Below are 12,867 nucleotides of genomic sequence, written 5' to 3'. Positions count from 1 at the left end.
GAGAATCATGAATCTGAAAGCTGTTGTGGTTAAGTTTGGCAGAAAATCAGTACAGAGTGACTGCATTAACTGACCTTCCTCCTGTTGATGTGCACCCCTGCAGTTGAAGGATTTGACGGTAGTGGAGTTGAAGATCTACTTGACTGCGCACGATCTGCCTGTCTCAGGGAAGAAAGAGGATTTGATCAAGAGGATATTGACACACATGGGGAAGTGAACTTGTAATGTAATTACTGCAAGGTTTTTGTACTGCTTTTGATCCCTTGATAGCTGCAATAGAATCCCAAGAATGCTGAAGTCCAACTGCAGCATCAAGTGAAAGTTAGATGGCTTTCATCGATGACAAGTTCTTTCTTGCCTTTGTAAAGATGATGTAGCTTCTGACCGAGAGAAGTGGTTCTCTAGAAGAGCATGCGGAGGGATGGTCCCTAGACATGCCTTGCACTTATTTAATGAGATGATTGCATCATAAGGAAGCGTAGCCTTAAATCTATGTAGTTATCATTAACTATGAGGTTCAACTTTTTTTTTTTTCTGTTTCTCCTATGTACAGAACAAAATATTACTTTTGTTAAAGATCCGCCCGCTATCCGTGAAAACAAGGAGGACCGAGCTCAAAGCAATTGTTCTGCAGCTTCTGCTAAAAGGAAACCATGTGCGTCTTATAGTAAACTTCGCGTAGAGAATCCAAATACACGTGCTTTTATGCCTGTCGAACCAAATAATGTACAGCAATAGCGCTTAATACATGGTCCTAGCATATTATGCTGCTCAGGCATTAGATATTTTACACAGTAGATACTAGAAGTTCCAAATTGATTTAGACACCACAACAATCCAAATGTTCAAACGTACCGGATACAATTCCCATAATGTAAAGCCACCATGTAACGAAGATAAATACCGGAAATCAAATGCTAAAAACACCACAACGAACAACACATCTTGGCATAGAACGAAGGGTACACGACGTAAAGCGTCTGGAGGAGGGTGAGCAGCAAGAGGATAACGACAGCAAAGAGAGACATGTCCACGGGCTGCTGAAACGTTCGGATGAGCGGATGAGGTTTCGTTTAGAATGACTGACACAAAGCTTAATGCGGCCGATGGTAAGGATACACGATGTACAGCGTCTGGAGGAGCGCAAGCAGCAAAAGGATAATGGCCGCAAAGAGAGAGAGGCATGTCCACGGGCTGCTGAAACGTTCGTGGATGAGGTTCCTCCACCAGACATGGTACTTGCTCTCGTCGTACGGCTTGCATGAGCATTCACCTCCTTGATCTCGTTGTACAAGTAGCACTGATCAAGATCGTAAACGATCTATCTACACAGCTTGTTCAACAGATTCGCCACGTCCACGTTGCTTCCCAACACGTGATTGACGATCCCGTGCTTGTGGAGAATCTGAATGTCCCCGGGGCCATTGACCAAACAGTCCCAGAACATGAAGTAATTCGTGAAGAAGGGCTTGGCGTGGTCGTGGCACTGTTCATAGGCAACGAAATTCAAAAAGAGAGGGATGGTGTTGTCGTCCATGGACAACGGAGGGATCCACAGAGTGCCATGAGCGAAGTCGATGTCCAGTAAGTCTCGGCCCTTCTGCTTCTTGAAGTGCACGCCTGCCTCTTGGAGCTCCGAGGCAAAGTGTATTAGATGCCTTTCTTGGACAAGGGCGCCGACACTGCCATTCCACTGCATCTTGACTTGAGCCATTCCCTTCTTATCGACTTTCTCTCTCACTGATTTGAGGAAGGTGGAGCGGAAGACATCGAGCAGATGAGTGTGGTTTTGGGGTGTTCAACTTTGAGGCAGCATTCTCTCTGGGTAACAATGTTTCAAAGAAGGTGACCGCGAGTACTTCCAGCGACGCAGCCTGTGGATCGATGTTTTTTTTGTTGTTGGTCAGCTCGTAGAGTTTCTCGAGAACGAAGAAAGGAAGTTGGTTCTCGAGCATCAGAAAATCGCGTTGAAGGGTTCTTAGCATCCAGGGGGTGGTGAAAATCGGATCTTCCACATTTTTCACTCCAACGGACTGCAAGCAAAAATGATCAATGATTTCAGCTAAGACTAACAGAAGTTAGATCACTGTACTCACGCAAGATTACACGTAATGCTTGAATACTCGTCGCTTTGATGCTTAATTTTGGTAGTTGCGACATAAACGGGCATGATGTTATGAAGACTAAACAATTATGGGCTAGTGACGCTGGCCACAAGCGAGGGCGCTCTTGCCAACCATGGACAATGGCCTCCGCACCTTTGGCGACCACAGACGAGGGTGCCATGGCCCTCGCCAAGATCCAAGCAAGGATATTGTAGTTCTCGTTAGCCAACAAGCGAGGGTCGTGATCCTCTTGGATCTAGGTGAGGCCCCGACAATCTTGCCTGTGGCTAATAGGGGAGCAGAGGCGCTCGCCCAAATCTCACCTGTGTTCGACGACCTCAACAGCCCACAGTTGGGAAAAAAGAAAAGAAGAAAAAGAAATGATAAAACAAAAAAAAAAGTAATAAATAAATCTAGAAAAATTTAAATTTTTTAAATAATTGTCAATATCAATGTCGCATGTGGCACGTAAGATAACTAGTGCGTATACTAGTTATTTTTGGCCAAAATTAGCCAAATGGAATACATTGATAAATCGTCAAAAGATTTATGATTCATTTGGCATAATTGAAAATTTTGGAATTGAATTGTTATAAATGTAATAGATTTAAAATGTTTTTGATAGTTTTTCCCATGTATTCTTTCCTAATATCCTTAATTTTTTGCTGATGATGGAGTATTCTTGTAAGAAATGGTGATTATAAAGAGATAATCAACCACTGCAAGTTTGACCCATTCCGGCTCATTATTCCAACATTGGGTCCACAGACACCTGGTTTAATGCCACAGAGGACCATTAAGATGGAAACGAATTAATCATTGCTAAATTCACATAGCATTCCACAAATGATCAGCGTTAGCTTCATAACCTATCTCAAGGATGCCAACACGAAAGTTTTTATTTTATTTAAGACAAAAATCCTTAAAAATTAATGGAGAACAGCTTGGTATCGGATATGTTGGAAATCTTCACTTTTTTATTACAGCATGGCTGCTCTGATCATGTCTCATATGTGTCCACAAAAAGATTAAGAGTTCTACAAGTGCTACTGGTGGTTAGAAGATAAGGGTTTTCTTGATTGTTGTATTGTATTGAGTCGTTCGTCTGTACGGAATAGTGTTGATGGACATGCATTGATTAAATCTTCTTAAGTAACGCATAAGTTTAAGATACTAATTTATTTCATAAACTGGGTGTTGAAGAAATTTATTTCATCTTGAATGTGTTGTGAAACTTGTTTGCCAAAAGAGAAGAATATTGTGAAAAAGAGAGCTAGGAAGAAGAGAAGGTGGTTGTTCTTGAACAATTGTAATGAACAATGTATGATTTGGTATTTATAAACAAACAATCAATGCATTTTTGGGAAATAAATACTTCATCCTCACCATCACGACTTTCCATGATTAACCACCACTTCTTGTCAACAGTCACTTTTTTTCCATATCCAATAATCACTTCTTTTTATATCCAACAATTACTTCTTTTCGTGATAATAAACTATTTCAATAGTAGGCGGCATCAATGTAATAATTATGTGGCCCTATATGCTCATTCTTTTATCTGCTTATTTTAACACAATGCCTAAATAGTCGCATATTCTTGTACAAACACTGGTTTGTCATGTATAATTAGACTTATAATAAGACAATGCCGTTGTAACATAGATTCTTTCCATTAAAGCGAGTCCAATATAACAATATAACCAAGTTCACCAAATTGGATGTATAGTTAGACCCTTTTAGGTCAGCAGCCGGGTGACGGCAATCAAAATATGACATATGCACGTTAGGTCATTATGAAGTTAACCATTGCATAAACTATATATATATATATGGGGCAATGATTGACGTGGCATCATTTAAAATATTCCTTAAAATGTCGAATGTGCAAATTAGGTAATCATTTCGTAAAAAGCTTTTTAAACGCCTATTACTTCGGGCAGCTATTTTTATCCTTCTATACAAGTCATCCGGAAGTTGGAACCTAGCAATATATATTGTTTAGTTCAAATAAGATCTGTATCGAATATATAATTATGAACTTTCTAATCCTAGTTACGCGATGATCAGGAAAAAAAAAGTCCTACTTAAGCAAAGGCATGGTTGGTAACCGTATTATGTTGACGTTTGCGGATTAGATTTGATTACTTGCCGCACAATTCTTGCCAATTTTTGTGCAGTCGACTAAGAGTTCTAGGTCAAGGAGAAATATTTTTAATAGCTGTTTTTTGTCATAAATGAGAGAAAGCAAGTGACGCTTTACATAAGTAAATAACTAACGGAAACCTTGTTGTCGTTTGTGATTTGATTAAAAGATTTTGTTATAGTGTGCCATCATTTACCTGAATTCATTGGTTAATGAGGAGTGAAAAAACGAATACTGATTCGTTAGGTCTTATTAAAAGCATTCGTGGGATATTGGCGTCGTTTTGTATTGTTGGTAAACGTTGAAGTATCTAGGAGCAGCTAACGATGAAAGAAAATGAGCACGATTATATATTGTATATAAGTTTTAACAAGCTGTGCATCATATCGAAACATTAGATTACTCACTAATATTATTAATTTCTGTCACCGGTAGTCATGTATTTGATGTATAAATATTTTACCTGTAGAGCATGTTAACTTGAAATTAAACGGTCGGACAACTCATAATATCAAAGTCCTCGCCCTCCGGTTAACCATGGTAATTCATTATTAAAATATTGATCTCCCGTAAAAAGTTAACAAAGTCTAGGGATATTTTTGACAGGAGCACGTGAAACTATCACCAAAACTGTTTGAGATATTCACATAGTTGTGAAAACGTCTTTTATCATAGTCTAAATCAACGTGCAGATAAGACATTTGCAGTAGTTAGATGTAACCCTTCAGTGTCTATTCTTCGATCAAGAGCACTCAATCTCTCGCTGCATTTTTTTGCGAAAGATGACGAAGACTGCTTGCGCTGCCTATATAATAGGATGCAGTACATGCTTCCACTCTATAACTTGGGAATAATATTTCTTCTGCTTCTCTTTATCTGCTCTGCTTGGTTTTCTTTCTCCTTCCCATTTCTCTTTGAGATGGATAATCAAGAAACAAACCCTAGGCCTCCCCACCTGAGGACTGTAGGATCGACTTTTAGAAGGCAACTGATGATAGAAGATGGAAAGTCAGAATTTAATCTAGATTCTTGGGTGGTCAACCTAGATAAGGAACTTGAGCAAACTAAGCCCACTTACGACTCCGGGAGGTCATGGATCATCCACAGAGAGTCCCTCGTAACCTCTGTCGAGTTAGAGAGAGTGCTTTCCTTCCCAAAATCACCTCCATCGGCCCCTACCATTATGGTGGCAAGGGGCTTGAGCTCATGGAGGAGCACAAGGAGCGTTTCTTGATGCGCCTCCTGGGAGGCAAGTTCAACGAGAGCGAGGACGACGATCAATCTTCATCGCCGTTGTCCATGGGTGACGATGAGAAGAGAAAGGCTCCGCACCTCAGGGACCTTGTAGATGCCATGAGGAAGTTGGAGCAGAGGACCAGAGAGTGCTATTCTGAGGACTTCGATGCGTCCATCTCGAGTGACAAGTTTGTCTGGATGATGGTCCGTGACGGTTGCTTTGTGTTCGAACTGTTGCGCTTGTATTACAAGTACGACAACGCCAAGGGAAAGTCCAATGAGGTTGTCCATGTCAGGTGGTATTGCATACAATTGGAGCGATCTTTATTCACAAATTAAGAAACTTACTGTTACGACATCAATTCTCAAGCTGCTTATCTCATTTAATAACATTAAATTTTAGAATAGTTAGCTGTTATTTCACAAATTTTTTATGTATGATATCAAAGTGGAGATAAATACTAAAAAGATTATGAACCTATAGTACACATGTCAGTTCAGTTATATACCTTTCAATTTAGTTAAATTTTTTTTTTTTTTGTAAGAAAAAGGTCAAAGGTAAGTAATTTTCCGTTGCTGGGACTTGAACCCAGGTCTCTCAGGTGAGAGCCGAGTATCCTGACCATAGACTACAATGGAATTTTTTTATAATTTAGTTAATTTAGTCATGAACATTTTAATGATTTGCCAACGTAGTCCTTTCGGCCAATTTTGATTGGAAATTGCTAATGTAAACATTGGTTATTCCACGTGACATGGTCCGTACCGACATTGAAAATTTTTTAAAACTATTCTAAACTTTTTTCCCCTTTTTTCTTTTCATTTCTTTCTTTTTTAGTTTTGAATTTGCTGGTGAGGGTTGCCAGTTCACAAGCTTAAGGTCCTTACCAGCCACAGTGAGGGCTCGCGGCCTTGCCTAGATCTAGCGCGATGCCCTTACCAAAACTAGGCCAGGTGAGACCTTCGCTGGCCACCGACGGAGAGAAATAAGGAAAAAAAATAAAGAAATGAAAGAAAAAAGAAGAAAACTCAGGAAAAAATTTATTTAATAATGACAAAAATTGTCAATGTCAACACCAACTGTGTGCTGCATGAGATGCCCGGCGTCCATGCAACAATTTTTGACTAAAATTTGCCGAGATGACTACTTTGCCAAATGATCAAAAAGTTCAATTTTAAATTGGTCAAATTGAAAAGTTTAAGACTAAACTGACATTCATACATTAGGTTTAGGACTTTTCGCTTTGGTAATTTTATGATAGAATTCCAGTACCTCCTCGTGACAGGAATTGGAAGGTCATAGAGAAGAAATACAAGTAGCTAGGCCAAATTTTATCTAGAGTGATTGTTACTTTCTCTAATTAACCTTAACTATCCAATTCTGAGATCTTATTTACATTTGTTAAACTCTTTTTCTGCACATGAGAAGCATCTGGCTTCCGATCCGATCTTCAATGCCCGTTGGATGCTGAGAACCCTTCAGCGCGATCTGCTGAAGCTCGAAAATCAGCTACCTTACTTCGTCCTCAAGATGCTCTTCAAGTTGACAAGCTGGGGACAAGAGAAGATGAAGCTAGAGGAACTCACAGTCACCTTCTTTGATCCTTCATCACCTAGAGAAACGGCCACCTCTAAGTTGAACTTCGCACTGACGGTAGATGGCAAGAAACAGCAGTTCGCCCGCATGCTCGACGTCCTCCGCTCCACCTTCCTCAAGACGGTGCGAGATAAAGTGAACCAGAATGGATGGACACCAATACCTCATTTGCACAATAACAACTCTTTGCTCTCTTCCCATAATAATCACGTCGAGAAGCCCCGCCTCCGAGAAAAACAGCTGATACATTTTATGTCAGAGCTTCAAGAGGCAGGCGTCAAGCTCCAAAAACGAGACGATCATGGCCTATTAGACATTGCCTTCGAGGATAGGACTCTTTACATGTCTCCGTTCTTCATTGACAACAACTCCGTCCCTCTCTTCCTAAACTTCATCGCATACGAGCAGTGCGATGGGAGGGCCAAGCCCTTCTTCACAAACTATTTCATGTTCCTCGACAGCCTGATCAACAGCTCCGATGACATTAGGATACTTCACGAGCAAGGGATCATCAATCATGCGTTGGGTAGCACCGACAATGTGGCCACACTATTGAACAAGCTCTGCAGGGAGATGGTTTATGACAACGACCAGTGCTACTTGTCCAATGAGATGAACGAGGCTAACAAGCATTGCGAGACATACTACAGCAGTAAGTACCTCCGTTGGTGGGGAAACTTGATTCGCGACTACTTCAGCAGTCCCTGGACATTCCTGTCTCTTCTCGCCGCCATAGTACTCTTGATACTCACAGTCATCCAAACCTTTTACACCGTCTATCCTTATTACCGTCCATCATCGTAAATCACAAAGGTGTCTAAATCAGTTGTGCTTTGTCGGGTTGTTCTACTTTGTCTCGTTATATCAATAATGCTTGGTAAGCGTTAATTGTGGTCTTTGATGTGTTATGTAATTGGCTGTCTGGTCTTTGATTCAATAAGCAAGTGCACTGAACTTTCATTCACTCTCAATTGAGACACCTTGACCATTTTCCCACTAGTTGTTCGGTTACATTAGTTACAACAATAAATTAAAATTTGGTGAAATCTGATGATTTAGATCAAAATTTAATTGCTTCTATTGTCGTGGACATCAATTGAATCCCAATAATTAGCTATATATTTAGTGACCTAAACCCTAATTGGAATGTTCAATTGATAGATTGTTAATAACATATCTATTTTTGCAGATAATGCGTCAAGAACTTATATAATCGCTATTCCAGGTCAATTAACTGAAAGGATCTTCCCTGTTGACCACTGATGGAGACTCGATATTCTTCTTTAGCCCCAAGCCAGGTCAAATGAGCTCGATAGGCCTCTTCGGTCGCTGCATTTCTTGCAAAAACACTGCACTCCCCAATCCTTGAAAAAAGTCAAAACATGGTTGCATTCTTACGGTTAAGCCCTAAATATCTAAACAAATTCTGAACTCTGATATCAAAATAAGATGCGTTAAAACAGAAATTTGCTTCTTTTCTGGACTATTCTCTAGATTTGATCAGTTTGGTCAATTATTTAAGGACTAAAGGATAAAGAGACGCAAAATGCAAAACAGCAATTTGTATTTTTACGGCGGTGAATCTTAGTACATGAAGACAAGCGCTGGTGTACAGTGCGTGAGAAATGGTTAACCGAGTTGGACTTTCGTAATTTGAAAAACTCTTACCAGACAAATTTTATAAACTAATCTTCGTAAACAAGATGTGGACACGGGAATTGTTAGAGAATCAAGATCAGAAGCCAAGTCTGCAATATTGAGAAGTCAATCACGGAGGTGAAGTCCTCGACAATTATAGATGTGGATCACCGGAAGGCAGTCAAGAAGCAAAAAGAGCTGAAGAAATTGATAACTCATGGATAATGAGTTTCATCAACGGTGGAGATCATACAGATGTCAAAGACACGGATTACCAAAGTCTCAAGATTGCTGCGGATTACCAAAGTCTCAAGATTGCTGTTCTTTTTGCTTAGCTGTAAAGTTTGTTAGCGAAAGTTAGTTAGTTCGTTTTTCTAGTTGTTAGTCCTCTGTTTTCCGCATATATACAGAGAGGTATTGTAATCGGTTGACGACTATGGAGAACATCTTCTTTTGTTCGAAAGTTTTGGCTGTATTCTTCAATCTTCTTTGTTCAATTGAATGGAAATACAGAATCGAAAACTTCTTCACGGATCATCTACTGTCATTCTTCATCTTCATCTTCTGTATTCTTGATTCTATAAGTTCTCATGGTATCGGAGCGGGAAGATCAACCTGCGTCGAATAGAATCTATCAAGTAACCGGATCGTGAATCAAGCCGGAAGAAGTAGACGAACACCGAAGCCCTCGGTTCAAGGTAAACACATACGGGTTTAGAGCTCATAAGCACTACTTTTTATCATCTTCTTCAAAGAATCATATTAATGGCGATTAGAACTCCAAAATATCCTTTTCCGATACATGTGAATATCACAAACTTCGTCACAATCAAACTTGCTGAGGACAACTTCTTATTGTGGCAAGCTCAGATCCAAAGGTTTTTGAAAAGCCAAGATTTATTTGGTTTTGTTAATGGAGATATTCCTTCACCCTCTCGAATGCTGCAAACAGAGGATGAAGGTTGTGAAACCGATCTTATTAATCCCGAGTATACGGCTGGATTAGAACAGATCATTGATTTCATCATGGATCTCTGGAGCTGTTACTGAAAATATTTTGAGCCTAATCATTGGATTAGAAACATCAGGCTGAAGTATGGCAAACTCTTCGAAAAGGTTTACACAAAATCAATTGCTAGAGAGTTTGAATTAAGGGGGAAACTGCAAACATGTCATAAGCATGAACAAACCCTTGCTGATTATCTCGGGAATATAAATCCATATGTGATCGATTGAATGCAATAGGCAAACCCATGGATGATATAACCAAGATGTTTGGTGTATTGGAAGGTTTAGGTCAGTATGAGAACTTTTGGACAACCATATATTGTTTAAAGCCTCGGCGAGTATGATGAGGTTATTGCTCAATTAGAAAGGTTTGAATTGAGACTCAAAAACTTTTCTAGGAGTCAGTTCAACCCGAATTTGGCGTATTTTGGACAAAGACAGTTTCAGGTTCAGTCTAAAGATGCCACAAATGAAAACTACTTTTCTCAAGCTTCGGATTTATATCTCGAAAGAGGAGGATACGGAGGTGGTCGAAGCTATGGTCGTGGCGGAACGGTAACAATAGGGGTCGTGGTTTTGAGAGATATCGAATTACGAACAGATATCTTCAGTCCGGGGCAAGGAAATCAACACCCTAGACAGAGAAATGTTATCCCTACAACAAACCAAGGGTTTAGGCCCTATACTACTTACTCACGAGAGGTACCAAAATGTCAAGACTTATCCTTCGCAAACTCAAGTAAAAATTTGCAGAATGAAAAAGAAACAAGTAGCATTCGACTAGAGTGTCAAATATGTAAAAAGTCCGGACATGATGCTCTTATTTCTGGTATCGGTTTGACAATTCTTATCAAACGAAGATATTCCAGCAGCCTTGACAGCAATGCATATTGAAGACTCAACAGGCAGTGAGTGGTATCCTCGACTCTGGAGCTACGGCTCACATTAGTGCGATCTGGTATGCTCCATACTTTTTCTAAATATCAAGGACATGATAATCTTTTTGTTATGATAGGCAATGGATCATGTTTACCTAACTCACATTGGCAACACTGGCTCAAAACAAAGAACAATACATTACCTCTTAACGATGTTCTAATTGTCCCGAGAGATAAAGAAGAACCTCCTTTCAGTATCTAAACTCACGAGATGACTTCCCTTGTTCTTTTATTTTTGACAAAACTGGTGTTTATGTAAAGGACAACAATACCAACACAACTGTGAAGCTCGGAAGGAAAATTAGGGGTCTTTATCAAGCTAATCCACAAACCACAGAAGCCTTCTTTACTCAGCGACAAAAGACAGTCAGTGAAGACATATGGCATCAGCGTTTGGCTCATACAAATGCTCAAGTAGTTAAGCATCTACAAAAACAGAAGCTTATACAATTTGCTTCTTCATCTCAAGTTGTTTGCAGCGGCTGTCAAATAGCCAAAAGTTCAGCTCTATCATTTCCTTTTTCGGATTACGTATCAAGTTCCCCATTAGAAAGAATTCATTGTGACATATGGGGACCATCACCCATCTGTTCCTTTCAAAAGTTTAGATATTATGTGATTTTTGTTGACAATTTTTCTCGATATTGCTGGCTATATCCCATGAAGTTGAAATCTGAGTTTTATGATATATTTGTTCAATTTCAGAAGCTAGTTGAACGACAAAAGTATAATCATTAGATTAAAATCTTCCAGTGATGGAGGTGGAGAGTTCGTAAGCTTTAGATTTCAAAAATTTCTGAGTCATCATGGAATAAGACAGGTTCATATCATGTCCTCACACTCCAGAACGAATGGAGTCTCGAAAGAAAGCATCGACACATCGTTGAACTTGGATTAGCTATGCTCTATCACTCAAAAGTTCCACCGAGATTTTGGGTGGATGCATTTGTGACGGCTAATTACATCATCAACATTCTTCCCACACCAAAGTTGCGGATGAACACACCCTATAGCAAACTTCATCATAGACAGCCAAGGTATGATCATTTAAGAGTATTTGGCTGTGCATGCTATCCTTGCTTAAGACCATATGCAAGTCATAAACTTGATCCTCGATCTCTTCCCCTGTATCTTCTTGGGTTATAGCACTCAGCACAAAGGGTATCGATGTTTGGTCCCAACTAATAATCGTGTATACATCAGTAGGCACGTTGTCTTTGATGAGTATTCCTATCCTTTTACAAAGAAGCTGATCAATGAATATGGACATTATACAAACTTATACAAACTATGGAGTGAAGGCCTACATTTCCTTGAGTCATCAAGCACCGAGTCACCACTACTAGATCCACTCATCGATCGGCCACACACGAGATCCATCCCGATTTCCATGATTGCTGTACCTATCATCCTTGTCACTGAGACAGCAATCTCGAATCATTTCCTCAAGGAATATGCAAGATGAGACAATGACAGAAGGACAATTTATAGATCTTTGTGCCTCAACATTGTTCTATTTCTCAAGAACAAAATACTACCGGTTCCTTATCTTCACACAATGATCTACGAGCTGAAGGAAGTTCTAATGAAAGGCACTCCAACTCCAATTCCATTCTGTCATCCTCTCAAGGTACAAGTAATACTCATCATATGCAAACTCGACTAAAGTCTGGAATTCAAAAACCAAATCCAAAGTATGCTTATTTAGCTGATTATCCAGTTCCTATGGAACCAAAGTCTATCAAGTCGGCTTTAGCTAATCAAGCTGGTATAGGGCTATGAAAGAAGAGATGGATGCGCTTGCTGAAAATCAAACATGGACATTGATTCCTAGAACTAACCAGATGAATGTAATAGGCTGCAGGTGGGTCTATAAGACCAAACTCACACCAGATGGCCATCTTGACAGACTCAAAGCTCGTCTAGTCGCCAAAGGCTTTCACCAAGAAGAAGGACTAGACTTCACTAAGACTTTCAGTCCAGTTGTGAAACACACAACAATTCGAATAGTGTTATCTCTTGCTATGATAAGACACTGGCCAATACACCAGCTTGATGTTAAGAATGCTTTTCTTCATGGAGATTTGAACGAGACAGTGTACATGGAACAGCCACCTGGCTTTATCAGTCCTCATCAGGCCAAACCATGTCTGTTTACTCCACAAGTCTCTATATGGTCTTCGACAAGCACCAAGAGCT

The 12,867-nt window shown here is 39.8% G+C and overlaps 2 protein-coding genes across 3 annotated transcripts in view; both read left to right on the top strand.

Moving 5' to 3' along the window:
• Positions 1–534, top strand: part of LOC104450074 (ATP-dependent DNA helicase 2 subunit KU70) — a 32,964-nt gene extending 32,430 nt beyond the window's left edge. For both annotated transcript variants that reach the window (XM_039315790.1, XM_010064490.3), the window contains exon 19: positions 104–534. In XM_039315790.1, coding sequence (XP_039171724.1) covers positions 104–217 — 114 coding nt within the window. In that variant the 3' untranslated portion in view covers positions 218–534. The remainder of the gene's footprint in view (positions 1–103) is intronic.
• Positions 535–5,343: 4,809 nt separating this feature from the next.
• Positions 5,344–7,888, top strand: LOC104452052 (UPF0481 protein At3g47200). Its single transcript, XM_010066584.2, has 2 exons — positions 5,344–5,769; positions 6,917–7,888. The coding sequence occupies exons 1-2, from the start codon at positions 5,344–5,346 to the stop codon at positions 7,886–7,888; spliced, it is 1,398 nt and encodes a 465-aa protein (XP_010064886.2).
• The last annotated feature ends 4,979 nt before the right edge of the window (positions 7,889–12,867 follow it).

This window comes from Eucalyptus grandis, chromosome 6 (genome assembly GCF_016545825.1).
Source record: "Eucalyptus grandis isolate ANBG69807.140 chromosome 6, ASM1654582v1, whole genome shotgun sequence".
NCBI lineage: Eukaryota > Viridiplantae > Streptophyta > Magnoliopsida > Myrtales > Myrtaceae > Eucalyptus > Eucalyptus grandis.
Note: the sequence above shows the minus strand (reverse complement) of the source record. Positions and strands in the feature narration are given on the sequence as shown.

Excerpts from the sequence above, each read along its gene's own strand:
- LOC104452052 (XM_010066584.2), top strand. The coding sequence starts at position 5,344 with ATGGATCATCCACAGAGAGTCCCTCGTAACCTCTGTCGAGTTAGAGAG. Across the intron at positions 5,770-6,916 it reads CCAAGGGAAAGTCCAATGAG|CATCTGGCTTCCGATCCGAT; the intron begins GTTGTCCATGTC and ends GCACATGAGAAG.